A 23,091-nucleotide genomic window follows, 5' to 3' on the forward strand; every position below is an offset into this window, starting at 1 on the left:
TTACTTAATTTTATCCAACAAATACAAAATGTACACCCCTATAATACAGTAGATTATGCCAAATAAAGGACTACAGATCTTTCTATAGTAAATCATTGTATTGGCAGATACTGTTCTAGATAATTAACCTGCAGAGTGATACCAAGAATCTTCCTAACCTATTGTAATGCTAAGCCCTGGGAGTAGGTAAAAGTTAATCATGTTTATTGTATCTGGTTGGGCCTCAGTGAGACACCTGTTTTGGGTACCCTCATGTACTACCCTTGCATGAAGCTGGCAGGTCTTCCTGTGTCTCTGGTCCCCTCAGTGATAGTAACATCAGATGGTTTACTATTTTTTTTTAACTGTTTCTATTCTACAGTTCTCATTGGCTATTGATACTTGGTGTTGGGACAACAGTCCATATACTAGGTAGTAGTCATAATATTTTTCTATACAGAATACGACCATAGAGGTACAATGAAATAATTGATCCATTAAGTAGTATTACATTTTTATAGAACGTACAACCTCCTTTTATTTTATTTTTAGTATAAAGCAAGCATTGTCCGTAAAAGATTATCCCTAAAGTAATACTGGTGTGCACCTTTGCACCAGAAAAGACCTTCATGGGTAGATCGATAAAACCAAGTTCAGTGACCGATCCGATTCTCACAACAGCTGGGTAAACAGGGTAACTATACAGAGTTGGTTTGTTTGATTTCTAGTTCAGAATTCATATACTGTAGGCGTTCCCAGTTGTGACCATAAATAAAGCACTGGTAAAGTGTCTATATTGGTGTTACTTTTTATTAATGTCATTTATTCAGAAACATTTGGATTAATCCATATAAAAATATCAATCTAGATCCGGGAAATGTTCACCCAATACTAAATTTCTGAGTGTATGTGTGAATATATATATATATATATATATATATATATATATATATATATATATATATATATATATATATATATATATATATATATATATATATATATATATATATATATATATATATATACACACATCAAGAAAAAGTTGTTGTTTTTTATAGTTTATTTCATTAATTTCATCTGTCCACTCTGCTGTCTTATTGTCTATGACCAGGCTGGTTCTACAAGTCCAGCAGCCACTCCTGTTTACCCTGAAACTGGGGAGGGGGAAGAGTGAAGCTAAGGGCGGGGGCTTATTAAAAGTGAACTTTTCAAAAGGACATTTAAATCTGTTTAAATACAGGATGGTAGCAGATACAATTCCCATGGTACTGAGATTTCTGACTGAGACATATGAAATGACTTGATTATTATTTATTGGCCAGTCTAAACTTCTTTTTTTAAGGAAAATGTATTTCATTTTTTTGTAAACTTTATCTGGAAAACTCATTTCCTACTACCAGCTGAACAAGATGTGGGTATCTGTAACAGTATTATACTGTAGGACAGGTGACTGACTCACCCATTCCAAATATCCTAGGAATCCCCACTGAGCAAGGTACAGGTGTTGTAACTATGCTGCTATACTTGTTTTGTTTCTTGTAATAGTTATTTTTACTTGAAGTACTGTATCCTCCTTGCAATGCAATTGAAACCACTGACATTGTAATTTTGTTATTGTGGTATTGCATGGGCTGCTGTAATGATCATTTTACAAATATTTTATTTATGAACTATGTACTTAGCGTGTCAGTTCAAGTGGTGATTTTAGCTGTGTGTGTGTGTGTGTGTGTGTGTGTGTGTGTGACCAGATGCCAGGCAGGGCTAACAGAGAGTTTAGGATTTGACCAGGTCTCTTGTACAGTGTACAGGTCATCATAATCTTCATACCAGTGGTATTTCTAAAGCAATATGGTGGATTGTTTATGTTGGGTGTGGGTTTCTCTATACTGTATGACTTGAGTGAACCATGACTGGTAATGTGTATGTAGACTGCATGTGCCCAGAGTCATTTGTCCATAATTCCCATGTTCCCAATGTTAGCCATGCTGTGTAGTCTACCTTTCACGTGAGTTCTTTATATGAAGCATGTCCTGACTGTGTTTTACTAGAAGGTGGGCCGCTCCTAAAATTCTGCTGCCTTTTATTTCCATACCCTTGGATCAATCCCTATTGATCCTACAGATGTATTTTTGAAGGAAGGTGTTGGGTTTTGAAGGTTGGAATTCAGTGCCATCTTCTGAAAACCCTACCCCTCTTTTCAAAAATATGTCCTGACTGATGAAAGGAGGCCAATGGACAATTTCACATTTTTTTTTTAAATAAACAATTACATTTTTATATACAATTTAAATACATGTTACTCAGTTGTAACTAGGTTCAGATTGAGAAGTAATGATCCCTTCATACAATGTGATGACACAGTTAAGATAACCATTAATCAACCAAATTCTCTTCAACCCCTTACCAAATTTATTATCCAATTATAAAAATCCATGTCTGGTGGATTTGAATCTATAGTAACACCCCACCATTCTCCTAAAATGTGATTGTGATGTCTTCAGCCAGCTTCAGTACGCACAGCATGTTCTCCTGTGTTTTGTGAGCCGGAAACTTAATCATAGAATGGTAATCCTTCCTACTAATTGTCCAGGCATTTTGTCACCTTAGGGGTTGAGTCTTGCAACATTACATATATAGATCTATATATACATTTTCCACCGATGACCACGCCAGAACAATTAAGATCCACTTGCTGTGTCTGCATTCTTCGCATTGTTTTTAGTAATTATCCTATGCAAATAATCACTATTAATAATTGTGAGCGTTAATGGAGATTAACCCATTCATTTCGCCAGAAGATTCTAATTAATTTCATTTTGCAACTGTCACATTATTTGCAGACCAATACCTTGTAAATCTGTAGATGTATAAACCTGTCCCTTGTTGGCGTATCTTCCACAATGGTTTCGTATGCCTAAAGAGGCATATTGTAAAGTTCAATGATCACATTCTCAAATTTAGGTTGCACACAATGCCCGCTGTAAAATGCATTGATTAAGCAGATATTGTATTCCTCTGTCTGATACTTTACCAAGTTCACTACAAGCTATATGCCTTCAGGGAACCTAACCAGCAAAGTAATGGCGCACCTCGCTGTGTAGAGTGGCAGACAGGCAGAATCACAAAACGAAAATAAGCCCTGCTTGTTTGGATGCTAGGGCAATGTTTAAATCTTTTGCTCTTGACTGGTCTTCTCTTGTGTAAGACCTTTTGTAGCCACTGGCTTTCCTGGTGCCCAGAAGTAGATTTGATGATTCGACTTTGCAGTTAATGGCTAAATCCCCACCTATTTGTTGTAAACACACACACAAGACCAAACAGTAGCTGAACCACGTACATCACTTTTCTACACATGTGATAGAGCTGCAGCTCAGGGTGTCCACATTGGGGAAAACCCACTTAATGACATTTATGAATATTTTGAAGGGGTCCATTCTGAAAAGTTTGAGAGTTGGGGGACTGAACATTTGCTGCTGTAGACTGTTAAACTTGTGACATCTGCAGTTCTACTGCATCCAACAATGAAGGACCCCCACTGCACATTATGCACCTGGCACAAGAGCAAGGTACAAAACATTAGTACTTTTGCATCTTGTGACTCAGATCCTTCTTTTTATTTACATTGATTTAACCATCTGTTCTTAAGCACAGATATCCTGAAAACATAGACTGTTAAAATACCAACTAATGGTGAGAAATGTGTATGGCACATTTAACTTGCACAGAGAAGTTGGGCCCCTCTCAGCTCTGGGCCCCATGCTGTAGCCGCTGCATTCCCTGCACCTATGGTAGTTACTCTCTTGATGACAAGGCAAGGGAGAAGCACTGGATGGCGCAAACGATTATAGACTCTTTGCACCGCAAGGAACGTGTCTGAAAAAGCACCTAACTCATTTCACCAACTTTGCTTTATAAACTGAATTTCTAACTAATGCTTATATATGTAGGACAAAATATAGAAGTGCGCTTTTTGACTGTAAAAATATATACTCATCACATTAATTGGGGTGATTGATCTTTCTCTATAGTGTTCTAATATGTGCACCTGCATTGGTATCCTGTTTTGTAAAGTTTGTAAAGAAACTTGGATTAAATGTCCCCATCCCCTTTTGTGTTCCCTCTTCAAATGTATTAGCTTGTTCTGCAAAGCGGGTATCATGGAAGAAGCCAAGAGCTTGGTGGCATTTCACCGTGAAGCAGCTGTTTTGCGTTTCCTTCAATTTAGGCAGCCATCTTGTCTCTGTTTATAGTATATGCCTCGCTCTTATTATGCTAATTAGATGCATTATTGGTTGTTCAAAATATAGCTACCAATGGCTGTCTGAATCTGTCAGGCATATAAACAGCTAAGTGATTGATATTCGTTGTATGAATATAATCACATTGACTGATCTGTAAAGCTTGGTAGTAATTTCAACAAATGTAAATGGTTGCCAAGATACTGTTGTGAAACCTGGCCTGGCCATGGGCTCTAAATTAGGGATCTAAACATACACAGGACACAGAGTTCCTGCTTCCGGAGCTGGAATTGTTGATATTCCAGAAAATTGCATATGATCGATCTCTATTTTTATATACAAATGAGGATTTTCTCCATTTTTGTGAATGGAAAACATACCTGGTTGGATCTAACATTTGCATTCAGTACATGCAATGGATACCCCCAGAATAACATGACCTTCATACAGTATGTCATACCTTCCAGTGAATATGCACAGAATGACTGTCATTTCTGTGCTGTATACCTGTGTGAATAGTGTTTGCACATGCAAATGACCTTCCACGTGCATGTCTTATCAATGTAGTGTAACCTTTATGTCCAGTCCTGCAGAGAAAGAAAACACCTTATGCAAACACATGGCTGGTAATAAGAAACATTCAGTAATCATTGAAAGACTGAATGTTTTTTTTCCTGAGAATGATCTGTACAGTGAGAAATCGTGTGCTGTACATGTGTGGATATAAATATACCTTTACTTGATTTGCATGTCATGTCTTGGGATTTTTAGGTTCTGACTCATCAGCATCTCCTCCCATTTTAGGGAGTGGCGGCCATCTTCACTTCCACCACTTCTGAGACTATTCTGTTTATAAACACACTCCTCTGTGTCTTTGCGCCTGCAACTGTGCTGGTATTTTGACATTCCATTGTTAGTATTTGGCAGTATTCATGTTACAATAAATATGGTTTCCTGGACGAACACTTAGATATCCTCACGCAAGTTCTATTAAAGTGCATATCCAATCTACACCGTCTATGCAGCCATTTTGTAGCATGATGTACCTCAGGGATGTTACAGATCCCTAGCGAATTTATCGTATTATTTTTGGTTATTATTGTCTATGACTCCATTAATAGGTTTGTCTCTGGTCTGGACAGAAGACCAGTTATATTATTTATTAAAAAAAAAAAAAAAGCTATGGCAGTTGTTGGAGTCCAATCGAGAGAAAATGTAAAGGGCCAGTGTGGACTCGCAGAATGTAAACCCTACTTGCTTACTCTCTCCTGTAGTGTCCAGGAGACTGCTGATTTGGGAGATGGGATCAGTATTTCTGATCCAGTTTACTTCCCTAGTGAAGTGCACGGTTGAAGGGCTTGAGGTCTGGTTTGCAGTAAACCACCTTCTAGTGGCCCGCCAACCTCCGCAAACACTGAATGTTCTAAACTCTCCCATGTCTTATAGTTTTTCATTCATAGATTATAATGCTCTGATAAGTTTTATAACTCCTATTATTTATTGTCTTCTTTAGAAATACACCTTGTGAAGGGAGATGAGCAGCTACTAAGCAGCAGACCTTCACTTTGCCCAGTCTTCTACTGCACTCCTAACCATTGTCTTCAGCATGGAGTTAAAAGTGTGGGTGGATGGGGTCCAGAGAGTCGTTTGTGGGGTCAACGAGCGAACATCCTGCCAGGACGTGGTCATTGCACTGGCCCAGGCTATAGGTAAGTCCATGATGTTTTGTCAATAGGGAACCTTTAGTAAGATGAGACGTAAGGTGCGTACACACTGGGCGATTATATTCAACTATATTGCTCATTTTAGCCCTTCTGAGCAATATCGTTCAAAATATCACCCACGGTGTGTGCTGCTGCACGTCGTTAATGCCCCCACCCCCATCTGTGTTAATGCCCCCACCCTCAATCTAACAAAGTCAGAGACTGCGTGTTTGGTAGGGGTTCTTGTGACGTCACTGGACGATATTGTTAACGACATTGTTATGTGTTTACTGTTTTAGCACTATATTATTCATCCCGCGGCACCGCAGTGCCACAAATCGCCCAGGTGTATTCATCTTTAGATTAGTTTGGGATGTAAAAACAAGCAACCTCAAATTTTAACAGGCAAACTTGTTATTCTAAGGGGCAAATACTAAAGGCCCCCATACACTAGTGCGATTTGCCCTGTTTTCACCTGATTCCGAAAAAAGTGCCAAATGGCATGTGTTTGACATCTGAATAGACCCGATGCACGGTCCCGTGTGCATTGGGTCGGAGGTCAAATGTGCTACACATAAACTAAATCGTATGTGCACCACTCAGGTGCACATTGCAGTGAGTCCTTTACACATGTGATAAATCACATGTGGTGTATCGCATGTAAAAGTGGCACATCAAGTGTCAATTAGTATGGGAGCACTCCCAGGATGCTACCGGGGAAATTCAAGAAAAATCGTGTCCATTTTGCCCTTTAGGGAAGTCGTACTAGTGTATGGGGGCCTTTAGTGTGAGAAACGATCAACCAACCATATTAGGGGGTTATATTTTACAAAGTATATAATTGTTCATTTTGCAGTATATGGTATGTAGAACACTCTTGATAAAAGTGCTACTGGAAAGCAATTTCCTGCTATACAGTAGGAGCAAGTTTCATCTTTGCTCCTTTGGCCATGGCTAGCCATGGCTATTCTATTGTTCTCAACTGCAATACAATACGTATTGCAGCTGAGAACAATAGAGTAGCCATGGCTAGTCATGGGCAAAGGAGCAAAGATGAAACTTGCTCCTACTGTACATGCTGGGAAAACCAGAATTTGGATGAGAACACATGGTGCCCAATTCAAACCTGCATGTTGGCAGCATATATTCGCTGCCTAGAGAGCTGGTAAATGCCACCTAGCCAAAAATACATAGGATATATGGTCAAAACTCCTAAGTAATCCACTGCTCACCAAGCGATAAGTGCTGTCAACTTGATACATTTCTAAAGGGTTTCAAAATAATTTCAACCCTAATTCCTTTTAGAAGTTTCCATCTCTAAATGTGTTTATTTATTACCAGTTATTTATATATCGCACACACATTCTGAAAATGTTGAACCTTCCCATCAGTCCCTGCCCCAGTGGAGCTTACAATCTATATTCCCTACCACATGTACACACATTCATTCTAGGGTTCATTTTAGGTTGTTTTCTCTGAAAGTCATGATTTGTTAGTAATTCCACCTAATAATTGTTCTTGCAGGTCAAACAGGGCGTTATGTACTCATCCAGACGCTACGGGACAAAGAGAGACAGCTTTTGCCTCATGAGAGACCTTTGGAATTCCTGGCTAAGAGTGGACAGTATGCCAACGATGTCCATTTCATATTGAAGCGCACAGGACCTAGTTTAGCTGAACGCCCATCCTCAGACAGTGTTCCTCATCCTCCAGAGAGAAACTTTGTAAGGTCCAGCCTGCCTCTAAACCCACGGACACATAGCACTGAGGTCACAAGGTCAAAAGAACCTAAAAAATCTTTAACTTTTAATCTAGGACCTATGAGTTCAAGTGACATTTTGCTCAAGCACAGGCAGAAGCAGCAGAATGGTAAAGTTATTAAAGATGGAGCCCATAGACAACCAAGCAAAGAGGATCTGTTTAAGCTGGTCCTACAGCAGCAAGAACATTTGAAGACCTTGGAAATGCAAAATGTCTCCTTAGGCAAGGACTTCCAAACATGGGAAAGAGGCAGGGCTGGTGGGCCTCATGAGGAGGAAGAGGACGAAGTGGCTTACTTGAAAAGACTTATTAGTCGAAATGATGCTGAGCTCGGTGAGGAAATGTTTTGGTTAGATGAACTGGATCGAGAAAGGGCAGATGAGCATAAAAGGCAGGAAAAAATTAGAAACTTGAGAGCAACAATGGAAGATTACACCCTAAAGATCAAAGAGTTGAGTGAAAGGACTGAATCCCTTGAGCAGGAAATCCAGAAAGAGGCCTCAAAGAGACTTTCAGGGCAACCTAGTCAGACTGAAATTGAAGAAATGGTGACAAAAATGAGAAAGGAACTAGAAGCCAAGAACGGCCAGAGCAAAGAACTGGATAGCAACCTTTCTAATGTGGAGAGGGCTTGTGATGAGGCCCGGAGGAACATAGAGGTAGGCTTACTGCTCACCTGTAGAAAAACCAGGCTTGGGTTAGGCATGTAAAATCAGAACTTCTCACTACATTGCTATTCATTTGGGTGTAATGCTAAAACTAGCTGAATATACCTGAACCTTTGGTGGATGTTGGCTTTTCTTTTTTTTACCAGGTACTGCATATGTATAGTGAACCCAAGCATGCGCTTAAAGAGAACGCTGAATCAAAAGTTGAGCGAAAGTGATTTGTTCTTGTATTTATCACATTAAACTGTGACCTTCAAATAATGTAATGTCCTCTACTGTAACACGCTACAAAGGTCCATAATAAACGTAGGTGCTCAAGGTTTGAGCGATAACACAATTCCACCACAATAGCTATATTCAGAATTTAAATCCCTAATAATTTTGTAGCACAGTTTTTCCATGAGAATATTAGAAAACGCACAAAAACCACATTACCCATTCCCTACCCCTACACACCTAGAAATAAGTCTTCTGAAATCAAGTGTTTATATAGCATCCATTAAATGCAGGGTACTGATTACTAATGAGGGCAAGCTTTTTTTAATTTTGAAGGGCAAAATTTGAGATGTGATGTATCACCTTCAATATTAAATGACCGATCAGTACCCTGCACCTAGAGTGAACTCCAACGTTGTATGACTAGTTGGTATCCGTGAATATATTTCTGGTATTGGTGGTTATGTCTGTTGAAAGGAGAAGTATAATATGAATAATAGCACAGCCCCATTATATTATTCCTTGAATTTAATGAATACACCACTGATGGATATATTTTATATGACTGAGATATGGCTTATGAGAGGTTACGTTTGAACGGGTTGACATTACATGATTTCTGTGGAATTTGATCTTGTGTAGTTTACACTAGATATGCATATGTTGTGTAACATGAGGGTTTTTTGTGCTATGTGACTGTTTGTTTGTGTCTTTTTAATAAAATAAACTTTTTAAAGTTATTTAGATTTATAGATTTTTCCTGTTCATTATATACTTCAACTGCAGTGTAGTGGGTAGAAAGGTGACCTGAATATGAACACAGTCATTAGAAATTATGTATTTATATTTACAAACCAAAATGAAATCTGTAAATCAGTGTAACCGCAATGAGTTTTAGCATTAAAAGTTAAACAAAAATAACCACAATGCCCAAATGATTTTGAGGCATTGCGGCAATGAGAGGTTTAGGTTTTTTTAACTGCAAAAGTGAATTCTCAAATTTGCATTTCGTGTTAGGACACTCAATGGTGCCCTCTAGTGGAATTTTTAAAAAATTAAGCAAAAAGATCTATCTTAATCTGGTTTAGTTAATTTAATCCAGTGGTTCCCAAACTTTCTTGAATCACAGAACTCTAGAGCATCAGCATTTTATTCATGGTGCATTTAAAGTTTTTTTTAAATGAAATAAGTTGTGCCTACTTACACTAAAGGCCCATTAACCCCTTGGTCGACTGTGCTGAAAAGCTGCTAGTTTGAGAAGCTTTCAGCTCGAATGTCGCCCAGTGTGTACAGGGCAACGATGAACGCTAAGCATTGATGCACACTCCCATATCCTCACCGGCCGCTGCTTCTCATTTGCTGGTATTACCAGCAAATGAGCAAGGGGGTGGATGACTTCTCATAGGGTCCTGCTATGGACAGCCGTCCACCCCCAGGAAAATTGCTAAAAATGGGTGAAAAATGCTCAGTGTGGATGCACCTTTAGGGTTAGTTATATAGTGGTGTACAGTGTTGTGCTTCTGATTGTCCACATACCTTGCCAGCCACTAGCACTAGGGTGTCCAATATTGGGATCAGGATCAGCGGGGTCCCAGGATTATAGTTTCCAATACCAGGATTTCGGGATGCCGGGTAGTGTCTGAGATACCTGACTGCTCCTGTCCCCAGGTGTGGGTACCGCCGCTCCCAGCCCCACAGTCTCCTGGCCTTACCGACTCCTGGTCACATCGCCTCATTCCCGCTTCTCCCGGCCTAACAGACTCCCATTCACTCCGCCTCCAATACCACACAGCTCCAGCCCACACCGCCATGTGAATAAATGTGCGGGATCATTTTTTATCTGGGATTGAAAAGATGCCCCGGGATTGGCATCCCTAACTAGAACTTCATTTTTCAAGCACTTTGACCATAAACCATTTATTTTGGACTCCCAGTGTGCCTCTGCACAAAGTTTGGGAACCACTAATTTCACATTTATTTATACAGTCCCAACATAAATCATAGCACTTTCCAGAGAATATTTAATTTATTTCCTCAGTGGAGAATATGATCTAAATGATTTTACCCATGGGTCTTCAAACTGTGGCCCTCCAGATATTGTGAAACTACAAATCCCAGCATGCCTTGCCACAGTTTTGCTATAAGGGAGTGTTAAAACTGTGGCAAGGCATGCTGGGATTTGTAGTTTCACAACATCTGGTGGACCACAGTTTGACGACCCATGATTTTACCTGTAAATTATAAAAAAAAAAAAAAACACGAATCAAACCAAAATGGTACTTTATGTTAGTTGGGCCCCCACTATACCTAGTACGCTCATACCCCCACTATCCACGTCGGCATGGAGTTGATTTTATATAGTGTGGTGAGCGCAGCGAGTCACCGAGCCCGAAGTGTGGCAGGTGGGTTGCTCGGTACTCCATGTTAAGAAATAAGAACAGTAGATTGCCAGGTGCCTTCCTTGGTGATGTGAATATGGTGCTGTAACAGGTGGCACTCTTGGACTGTAAGAATAAGGGATAACAGAGTCCCAGATGTGTTCAACGTTTAGATTTATTCAATAGTCTTCAGGAGGTGATCTATATCACCTATGGGTGGCCGAAACAGATTTAATGTAACTGGTAATGTCCCGTTTATGTTCCCCCTGACCGATAAGTGCTGTAACATGCTGCACACACGTTCAGCTGGGTTTGGGGTAATTCCTAATAACTACCTGAAAAATTGTGGACAGAACACATCTAGCACAGTGTATATTTTGGGGATCTACATGCTGTGAAGTCCGGGTTATTTATCTGCATACTGACAATTCCCCTAACCATGGCTATGTTATATTGTCTACATTGGCCATGTGAACATCTATCATGTTATGAAATGTCCACATGTTAGAATGTCGACATGTCATTCCTGGTGGCCCAGACATGACTTCTAGCAACTTCAACAGGGTCTTCCATGTCCTAGTGGTCACGTGACCTCCAATTCCAGGTCAGATCTCGATACTCTATCATTCTGGTAAGCATTTCACAGTGATCACTACGTACCAACCGGCTGTGCCAACCTTTAGAATGCCAACCTTTTGACTACATACCATTTACATAGTAACCTCCTTGTGTGGCAATTCAATGCTTGAGAATGTGTTTTATGTCTTATAAATGTCCTATTGCACCTTAGGGTTAGTGTGCTGGAGGGCGCTGTTGGAATACTCAACAGGGTCCATCGTCATTGTAACCATATGGATTTTGAGAATTGGGACCCTGAACGCTGGCATTTCATATTCAGCCTTTATTATACCTAAGAAAACTAAAGTCACTGTTTTTAAATAGAGTTGTAAATAGGTTTAATATTGTGGTTTGCCTTATTGACAGGGGGTTTATGTGGAACCTATTCCCTTTGCTGTGACCAGTAATTTATTCAACAACAAGTAAAGCTCTTACGGGCAGCCCGTAGCCCCTGCTGGGTTCGCATATGATACAGTATATGTAGTCCTATTGCATACAATGTATCATATGCGAACCTGCCATTCGGCAGCTGCTGGGTGAGATGGCAGAGGATCACATGACCTCAGCTCAGTGTATGGGTGCCATAAGAGTCCATATTCAGGAGGAATGTGCAAAAATCGAATGTCCACTTTACATTCTAAAATGTAATTTTACTTTAACAGTAAAACTTGACATTTTATACAAATTTCACATCTGGCACACTGCGAACTGCTATGTTTTGCATTGTGAGCAAGTACCCTAGCGAACAAACCAGAGGTGATTGTTGAACGTCTCACAGAGAAGGCCAGCATATCTAAAAGTCTATGGGGGGGTAAGCAATCTGCCACCATTATTTGCGACATGGGAAATAGCGGCGACTCCCTATTCATTCATATGGTGTGTTCAAACTGAAATCTAAATTGCAGTGTAAAAATAAAGCAGCCAGTATTTTCCCGGCACAGAAGCAATATAATCCACCAAGTCTGATGTTTTGCAGTAGTGTACGGCCATCCGATACCCCCTTGAGCTGCTGGAACCTTTCCGGGCGACAAATTCCATGTGATCGTTTTACATGCAATGTATTGCATGCAACCAAATTCCCTGCCACCAGGAGGGAGTCTGAGGTTGGAACTGCATGCAGGTCTGGCCTCCGGTCCGAAGTGCACGGGACTGCATCGGACCCGATAGAAAGTCAACACATTCGATTTGGCACTGCGTGTCTCGATCCGTCAGACCCAGATCTGACTAGTGCACCTGCAGTGCGGCATGGTTTTGCTCAATTGTGTTCTTTTCTTTTGTCTAGTGAACCATCCTGAATCATCTTAAATTTCAATAAGATAAGTTATTCTGCCTATTAATTGATTTTCATGGGACTGTTTCTCTACAGACTAAAAATCAGGAGCTGGAGGAACTTAATAAGGACCTCAGACAGTGCAATCTCCAACAGTTCATCCTACAAACAGGTTCTATCCTCACAAATGGCCAACTGCGACCGGATGAAGAGTCTCTATCAGAACCAACAGACATGCACTGGGAAGAGCAGCATAGGAGTATAGGTAAGATTAGAGATATTAAAAAATATATATTTTTTTTATTTTTAGCTTGGGTAGAACAGATTTTACCTTTTAGGTAGCAGAGACTCATTCTGGTTACATTAATCTCATTTTAATTTACTAGGGTTGGCGCACTTAAATGAAACGGTCCATCAGTTTTTAGATCTCAAATATCATGAACACAGAGGATTAGAGATTTGGAACCGTAACAACCAGATGTATAAATGGCCTAGAGCAGTGGTTCCCAACCCTGGTCCTCAAGTACCCCCAACAGTGCATGTTTTCCAGGTCTCCACACAGAATCACAGGCAAAATAATTAGCTCCACCTGTGGATCTTTAAAAATGTGACTGAATAATGACTGCACCTGCTGGGTGACCTGGAAAACATGCACTGTTGGGGGTACTTGAGGACCAGGGTTGGGAACCACTGGCCTAGAGTGCCAGTGGAAACTTGTTGCCCAGTTAACGCACGGCAACAGCCATAAGTAGCATCCCAGGCTAGCTGCAGGACTTGAGTTGGTAACAGGCTTCCCTTCCCCATAAGCATGGCTCCAAGCATTCCATACATGCCAGCGATGCTCCCACATCAGGGTGTTACATGCGATCACATTGTTACCACCCAGTTCACACACCAAAATCCCCAATTCCATATAGAGACTGTGCCAGTAACGTTCAGTCTAACTAAGAATAAGACTGATAGACATTTTCTTTTGTGCGGTTTATAAAGACTCTCCATTGGCGCCTGCGGTGTGACTCTGAACCAGCCCCTAAGTCTGCAGAGCTAACCAGCATCTTCTAAAGTCGTAATGTTTGTCCCATTTTTCTACAGGTCCCTCAGACTCTCTTCCACGACTCACCCCTAATCATCTAATGGGTCACCCTCGTAACTTGCTTTCCAGCCGGAACCCAGAGGGTGTGTATGTGTGACGCCTCACTCTCTGCACACTGCTGCTTGCTTTTGGTGGTGGGTGCTTTCTGCATGTATATCTGCTTACTCGTGCATGCCTAAGAGCGGTGGTGGGTGCGCTCTAATGTCTGACACTCAGGAAAGTCACTGATCTTTAACAATTAAATCCTCTTTTGCTGGGACCATCAGTAAAATGCAGGAAATTGGTACAGAAACCAGTGTATAAGTGACATACAGTAGATATTACAGCCTCACATTGCTTGTAGAGGTTCATGGTTCACACCAATAGCCAGTCCCCTCTTGGGCCAGATGTATCAAGCTTCAAAAAGTGATAAAGTGGAGAGCGATAAACAGCCAGCCAATGAGCTCCTACCTGCCATGTTACAAGCTGCATTTGAAAAATGACAGGTAGTAGCTGGTTGTTTATCACTCACCACTTTATCACTTTTTTTGAAGCTTGATACATCTGTCACTCAGCATGTTGTATGCAATAACAGTGTTGGAATAACCACCTACAGTACTGACATTATTAGCTTATTTCCTTACTAAGCAGCCTAATTTGCTTTTGCCATAGTAGCAAAATGCTTGATCACGGCAGGTTACTCCTAAATCTTGCTGGCTCAGCAAAGTGTCCCAGGTGATGCTAGCAATGGTGAGGCTGAACATTCCTCTTTATTGTACAGAGAATAAATAAATATACAGTACACCACACCTTATATCACACTACAGAAAAACAAACAAAATAGTGCTAAGTGGTTCGTGATGATCTCCGTTTTGAGAAGAAATAGGATTCTCAGCTTAGGTCTTCCAGCACTCAATGTCACCACACTGACCTGGTGAGAGGTGCCCTATGGTTGTATATTTGTAGTTCTTCCTTTCCCAACATCCAGCCCCCAGAATGCTTAGTGCTTTAAGTGGTTGCAACAACATGCATTGCACACATATGTACTAGTAATCTCACCTTCCTATGTTTCTTTACAGTTCTACCTTCACATGACACATCATGGACATAAAGAATAACTGCTAATCCGTGACACCCAAAACACGTTATGAAAATTATATGAAATATTTTAAGTATAATTATATATGGACCTACAATTTTATGTATATTATAAATGTGTATATATATATATATTGTTTATATTGTTTTTGTATTCTACATTTCTTTTTATATACATGTATAAGGGAATAATTTCTAGCCTTTTAATATGAATATACCAGATGCAATAGACTTGGCATGGGGACACGCCTGCAGCGGACCTCAAGAAATTTTATAGTACATACCACTGTACGTTTTTCACATATCCAATGAGAAATAATAATAAAAAAAAAGTACAGTTTGTGTTCTTAAGAATTGTTCCTTAACTAAAAACACGCTGAGGTTGAGTAATTATGGTGCACATTAAATAGTGGCGCTAATTCAGACTAGGCATGCGCATCGTATTGAATTGACCATATTGAGGGAGAAAATCCAATTGTTCATTATGACAGCAGCCACTAGATGGCGTACGATAGCAATTCAGTTGTTCTGTTTGGGCGCAAACAACTGCAGTCCCTGGCAATTCAGCTTGCAGTCCCAGGGGTGGCAAGCTAAACAAGCCAAAAGTGAACTGTTTGGGAGCCCAAACTGCACTTTTCACAACATGCCCTGCACTTAGGGTTTTACCCAGCTAAACCTGGTCTGTTGTGTCCACATTCGCCAACGGGATACTGGGCACGCAGTCAGCGCAATAAACAATTGAATTCCTCCAAGTGAATCAAGTATGTTTTTATAGTGGGAGAGACAAAAATACCAGTGTGGGTATATTCCAGATTAAAAGCTGCAACAAAGGGAAGATACAACTCCACATATTAGCTGACAGCTTGTAGACCGGGATAATACAAATATACAGCATGCGCATTTTCCTCTGCTAGGTATAATAAAGCAAAGACAATATTGCAAAAGTACAGGCGCCTTTGAACAACATTTCAACTGTGAGTCAGCCCAGCAGGAAGTGTAGGAAATATATGGCGTGACTAAACCTCCAATGTAAATAATTATTAACCAGACAGCAGCAAGGCCATATAAAGACACAAAGCAACATACATAGGAGTTTCAGTACTGCACACAAAACTCAGGTGTTTAATAGGAATATCCACTTTACCAAAGGCTACTCATGAAGCAAAGAGCTCAATGAGCCCGGATAGAATATACTTTCCTTCAACACGTTGCCTGTTTTATAGAGGAGTCACTGAGCAATTACTCAGCCGCACTTTCTGAATGGGACCTTATTACATAAGGAAATTCCTCTCTTTCTCTGCTGTATACACAGAGCTCTATGTATGGCGTTTAAAACCTTTGAAAGGGGACAAGTGGAAATGTTGCCTATCGCACCCAATCAGATTCCAACTATGGAATGTATATGATGGATGGCTAAATTCTGATTGGCTATGGGCAACATCTCTTTAGAAAGAAGCTTTGATAAAACAAAACCGTCCCAGAGACAGTAGCAAAAGAAATTTAAATCTTATTTGATGCACAGGCTTCTCTACTCTGATAACAACATACAAATAAATGTGCTCACATATACCACTCTCACATCACATTGCTGGGTCGGAACTGAGTTCTTGGTCCAGGATCCGCCCGGCACTTGAACATTAAACCCGGGTCGCCCATTATACACAAGGTGCGGAGTGAAAGAGGTATTGGTGAGCATTTCTGTGGTCACAAGTAAAGCTGGATATACTGGTCACCGAACATGGAGACTTAAAATGGGGACTGGCGCAAGTAATCCATTTCCTCATATTTCAGTATTCTTTACTTTAAGGCCCCTGTGTACTGTATGTTATTATTCTATATAACTTCAGTCAGACGCCTGCCAGCTGTGATTGGTCATGTCCGTGGAAACCTAGCAGCATAAACAGGTGTACATATGAAGCCAAGAACTATGTTTCACTGTACAGGAAATTTGCATTAGAGTAAATTGCCACAGCTGAAAACATGCAGCTTGTGTGACAGGAAATTTAGCTCTGTTTCTTGTGACACGTAGGCTGGTTTCCTATTAACTCGGATCATTTTTCAGCCTGAAAAACAGACTGATATTGCAATTTTTAGCCCCATGGTCAATATCAAGCTATTTTATTACAGCTTTTTTTTTTTCTCGGCAGGAAGATATGCAGCGATTTTGCGATAACACGTGGGATCCGGCATAAGTCCCTGGATGTGTTATTGCGGGTCTGAAGGGCTGCTTATCAGGGATTATGCTTGGTGTGCCGCCATCACACATGATAAATGCCGCCATTGGGGGATTAGTACTTGGGGGGTCTCCGTAAGGTCAGCATTCAACTGACCCCCCTGCACGCACCGTTTCCACCTTGCTGGGTTTTTACAGTGACGTGGAAACGGCGTGTGCGGCTGCCAAAATAGCGAGGATCACTGCTATATGCAGCGGATTACCTGCATTAGCTGCGAACCCCGCTGTTTGGGGGAATCCTCTCTTTCATCTGACAGCAAGGGTTCCCCCGGAACATTGAATAGGGTGAGTGGCCGGTGCGGGGGTTAAACGGTTGCTTGTTTTTGGCGATCCCCGACCTTTAACCTCCTCCCAGCTGCATTGAATATTGCCCATAGAGCGCCGGGTCATTTTGCCAGCCCCAACCTGAACCCACTTCACACAAATTACCAGGTTAAAAATTTCTACCTGGTTCTTTGCTGAATATTTCTTCTGTGTGAAAGGGTCAACCCAGGTTGTAAATCCCGGGTCCTTGACCCTGGTAAATGCCAGGGTCGGAGATCTGGGTTGACCCTCCCAAAAAAGAAAGGACCCGTGTTGAACAGTAAATTACTGGGTAGAACTGCTTCACCTGGTGACTTAGTTTTTCCGCGTGAAAGGGATATTACTGATCAGTCAGGCCCCTAATAATGCAATGCAGTGATTTGCAAGGTTTATTTTGGCTCCACCCCCTCACTTGTGAATCATATTATAATGTGAGGGGCAGCAGATGTAATTGCACTGCATCTTTTCTCCTCCACCCTTGCAAATCCTGCATTTGCCCCTACCAAGTACCAACAAAAGGCCATGTTTTGTGGATTTCCTTATGCATGCACAGGTGACTGAATCTATGATATATTAATATACCTCAGTTTTATGTTTTTGCTAGTCCACTCCAGGCGACATTTATAAACTAGTCCAAACCACATGATACACGTTTAAAGCCTGTGTGGGACAGTGTTTTTAAATGTGATACAATTTGACCAATGACATATTCGAGAGGTACTAAAAGAATGAACACAATTCATATGTATAATAAAATACTTTAAATTTTATTCAACAATAAAAAAGAAAAACAACAACAATCCACGTCTGGTAAGTAATGTTCTATTGGTCACAGACTTCACTGGGTGAGCCTATCACTGCTGCTGTGTGACCAGTCCCACAGGGGTCTGGATTATTGACCGTCAATAGGTTGACATTCAAGGGTCAAAAGGTTAACATGGAAAATGACATAGACCCTCAATCAGTGTAACACTTACCCTCGCCATGCTTCAGGCTTGGTGCTTCACTACACCTGGCACATTATTACATTCTTCTTCTATGTGGTCATGGATGGTGAAGTATATTTTTAAACAGAAGTCATTTGTACCTTATTCATGTCTACGTTTTGACCCTATCGACTGGCTATTTAGACACTAATGTAGATCTATCAACTGGAACCAGTCCCATAGTGACAGCCATGCCTAATAAGGAGATCATATACCGGTTGGAAAATGATCTTTATTGTCCAGTATGTGATGCCCATATCTGAATCCGTCCCAAGGATGCATTGCATGGGTGCGTCGGTGACGTTACCGGTGCAATGCATCCTTGAGACCGGGGATGCCGCTGAAGAGGAATCTGATGGCCGCTGTGGACAAGATAAGTATAAAAGGGGGGGGGGGGGGGGTGTTTCTGAATGTTTTGGGATATCTGGATGAGAGATGCCCAAACTGTATGTATTGCTACTGAAATATTATTTTCTAATATAAACATATTTGCAAGTTTTATAATAGCAAAGCTCACATCAAAAAAAGAAACCTAACTCCACATGGGGATCACAATGGAAGTGTAAAGTCTGAATAAACAGGGCATTGTAGAATCCCTTGGACAGGTTCCAGGACACATGATGTGGCGGTGTGATTCCAAGAGGCTGGTTAGCCGCTGTCACACGCACAGTGGCAATCTTAGAGCAGCGCAATGTGCGTTAGTCAGTGGCTCACCTGCATCTGGAAGGTATTCTCTTAGCTGCAGATCTTCTATTCAGATTTTCATAGGAAACTTCAGCCTTGAACAGATGCAGATCATACCAGATTCTTGCAAGAGCAAACCTATAATAAAATGCTGCACAATAAACATTTAACTATGCATAGTCAGATATGGCAAGAAGAAACGAAAACTTAACTTTAACACATTACGTCTTTTAGCATTTTCTCAGTTGTGTAAATTCAACGATAAGAACAACCCCTAGGCACCCCTATGACACATTTCTTATTGAGAAATAACAAGTACATTTTGCTTTTCCGTGAGCCTCAAGTTCACTATGTGATGGTGGAAAAAGTTGCAGTCTTGTTAGTCTACATATTCTACAATCGTGTTCATTTTAGCACCCGCTATCTTTGAAAACCCATGCAGTTCCTCTTCCCTGCCTGGGGTATCGCTGTCTGCTGTGGCGTTTCCAGCACAGGTCTTGTTTGCATATCAGTGCTGATATACAGACCACACTGTGCTAGAAGCATTACATCAGACAGCGACAACCCAGGCAGAGAAGAGGAACTGCATGGGTTTTCAAAGATAGCGGGTGCTAGAATGAACACTACTATGAATAGCGGCACCGGTACTGGTTCTGCTGATCACCTTAACCATAAATGATTTCATTTGGTCCTGAACCAATCCATAGCATCAAGTTCAGGAACCACTGATCCAGGTTCAGTGTCCTATAGCAAAACACTTCTAGAGAAATGCCTACATCAGGGACCAGACTACATATTTATACCCCTTTTACACTGCTCAAATAACCTTTGCTGGGTTGTCCCAGGTCAGACCTTAGTGTAAATGGCCACACCAAAAATAACCTATTCTAACCCAGGAAACGAGTCAACATGGATGAGAACACGAGGAAGACCAGGGGCAGTTTGAATGGGTATCCTTACCCAGGACCCATTAACAGCAAAGACAGCATCCTGCGGTCAGTCCGGAAATTGGGGCACACTGTCTCTGCCAAGCTGGGCAGACATCAGCGGTACCTAGGTGTAGGTAAGTGGACGATATGCCCCATTGTTGCCAGTGTATTCACTTGCCAAGGCCCGTGGCACATTATTCACACTTAATTTCCAGAAAGATCATCAATCATCGTTGGATACCGTTCTGCAGATAATCTATTGCTGATCAAACCTAGAAGTCAATGCCACCAATCATTGTAGCTTAGCCAAACTGCTGAATACTAAATCTACCCCTTAAGCTGATTTATATGATTAGGGCCTAATTCAGGTTGGCTCAGTAAGCAGCGAAATTCTTTGCTTACCGGTACCATGCGAGGGGATATGCTTGCTAACACATCCCTTCACATAAGGTGACCATCGAATGGTTTCTCCCTGAGAAGGCCTAGAAAATAATCCAGAAACGCTCAGCTCTTGTCATCCAATTGGCCACAAGACTCGGTCAATAATCTGCCCATATTTACTGTGATTTATCCTGATGACCTTTTCCTTGTGGATGGGCATATGCACATTCAGTGTATTATGGCAGGAAATCTGTAACGCCAACAAATCGCTCAAGGTCCATACACACTGGGCGTCTTTGAGCTGAAAGTCGCTTAAAACAGCAAGTTTGAGCGGCTTTCAGCTCAAAGCCACCCAGTGTGTATGGCCCGGCGATGAGCGCTGCTGCGTGCTCCTGCATCATCGCCGGGAAAGCCGCTCATCTGCTGGTTGTACCAGCTCCTTTCCCCGCAGCGATATGACAGCGGTCATCGCTGTCCATACACGCTGGGCATAGTCGCCCAGTGTGTATGGACCTTTAGTATGTGCTTGGTGATGTGACCATCCCACTTGCTGAAAAATCGCCCAATTGTCAGGAAAAAAAACCACGAATAGTGTGTAGCTAGCTTCCGTCTGCTCACAACAGTAAGATGCTGTGTATAAGGTTAATAAGCCAGAAAAATATTCCTTTTGGCCCTATATAAATATAACTTTGGAAGAAGTTCCTAACTTCTTGCGCTCTCTTTGAACCTGTGGGGACCTTATACAATTATTTCTATATTAATTTAAAACTCATTTACACAGTGGGCAGTATTCAATGAGAAAAATTCTCCGTGTTTTATGGAGAGTTTGTGCTTTTCTCGCCTTGGATGGAGACTTTTGCTCTCCAAAAGCGAGCAACCCTATTCAATGTGAAATATTCGCCGTCTTTTTAAGTAATTTTCGCCGTCTCTCTCCGTGTAGAAATTCTCCATCTTTTGATGGAGAGCTGGAATGTGAACTTTTAATCTAAAAGGTTTTTTTTTTAATTTTGGTGTAAAAAAATCAGGTTTTTTTTTCTGCTTATAGCACATGAATATATATTTAATAAAAAAAAATTTTTTTTTTTAATTAATTTTTTTTTTTTTACACAGTGCAGCCAGCAGGGGGCCGGAGCGCTCGAGCCGCTCATTAGATATTCATATATTCACTGCACCCGATGCACGTTCGGGTACAGTGAATACTGGGTCCCCCGCTGGCTATAGGGGGGGGGCAGCCTGTGCTGCCTGGGTCCCGGGGGGGGCCCCCTACCCTCCACATATGTTCTGGGGCATCCAGGGAGACTTTAATCTCCCTGGATGCCACCGTCCCACGGCTCCCTGTCAGCTCCCTCACGCGGACGCTCGTCCGCTGCAGGGGTTAAGACTCGCCGCGAGTGGCGGCGAGTCTTACATACGTTGAATAGTGGGAGCAGGAGGCTCCGGAACACGGCGAGTGAAAAAATCTCTCGCCATGCACGGAGAAAATTTGTCATTGAATACTGCCCAGTGTCAGAATTTGTGGGTTGTGGACCCGGATGCAAAAATATAATTTAGGTCCCCTCCCCTACCCCAACCCAAGTTCACAATATGCAGCACAGCAGTGGGTGACAGGAAGAGTGTGACAGGGGCAGCAGTGGGCCCCTTAGTTCTCAGGGGCCCTGGTGCACTGCACCTGCTGTAATAATGGTAGCTCTGCCTCTTCATATACATTTGCCCTTGTAATTGAACAAATTCACTATATATCAGCAGACATGTGACAATGACCTCATATACTAGTCAGGTGATTACAGATCAGTTACTTACAAGATAGAGACAAGTAATCTCTTCATTAAAAGGCAAGCTTAATCTTAAGTACTATGGACACATTATCGGTAATCAAGGTTGGCCATGTCTGATTTGCAATGTGTAGCAGTTCTTATATATAAGCTGTAGAATATGCAGTATCGCGGTTACAAGTGGAAATAAATTGGCACTCAGTGGTTATATCTATTAATTAAGGAAAAGAAGTATAGGAGTTGCCAACCAATCAGCTGCTGCATATCATTTTATAGAATTACATTTGTACAGTTTAATTGGTTGCCATGTCAACTTCTACACTATGTTGATGCTTTAGAGATTTCCCTCAAAGAACTACACAGCACATCTTGTTGCATTGCAACCTATAACCACTAGGGGCTTACAGATTAAATGTAAAAATGAAAAGCTATTACATCATGTCTATCCCCATTACTCCTGGAATAAAGGCAGATGTGTCTCCTCCAATAAATCCCTTTCTAAGAATTGGTCTCTCAAATTGTGAGGACCCACCCATAAATACACAAGCTGTGTCCCATGCAGAAAACTGAAAGCCACCATCTGACTTCTATGGATAAGACCAGGACTGGGCAATTGCGGCCCTCCAGATGTTGAGGAACTACACTTCCCAGCATGCCTTGCATCAGTTTTAGCATGGCCACATAGCAAAACTAATGCAAAGCATCCTGGGATCTGGAGGGCCGCAATTGCCCAGCCCTGGATAAGACCTTACTTACTTAATGTCTCTGATTGACCAAGAGACAATCTCTGATTTTAAGC

At 41.4% G+C, this 23,091-nt stretch overlaps 1 protein-coding gene across 2 annotated transcripts in view; it reads left to right on the plus strand.

Annotated features, from left to right (window-relative positions):
• The window catches only part of RASSF7 (Ras association domain family member 7), a 55,352-nt gene extending 40,022 nt beyond the window's left edge, over positions 1-15,330 (plus strand). For both annotated transcript variants that reach the window (XM_083165292.1, XM_083165291.1), the window contains exons 2-6: positions 5,734-5,929; positions 7,448-8,343; positions 12,931-13,099; positions 13,927-14,010; positions 14,986-15,330. In XM_083165292.1, coding sequence (XP_083021418.1) covers positions 5,827-5,929; positions 7,448-8,343; positions 12,931-13,099; positions 13,927-14,010; positions 14,986-15,017 — 1,284 coding nt within the window. In that variant the 5' untranslated portion in view covers positions 5,734-5,826 and the 3' untranslated portion in view covers positions 15,018-15,330. The remainder of the gene's footprint in view (positions 1-5,733; positions 5,930-7,447; positions 8,344-12,930; positions 13,100-13,926; positions 14,011-14,985) is intronic.
• Positions 15,331-23,091: the final 7,761 nt, after the last annotated feature.

The sequence above is a fragment of the Crinia signifera genome, chromosome 11, assembly GCF_055691185.1.
Source record: "Crinia signifera chromosome 11, ASM5569118v1, whole genome shotgun sequence".
Lineage (NCBI taxonomy): Eukaryota > Metazoa > Chordata > Amphibia > Anura > Myobatrachidae > Crinia > Crinia signifera.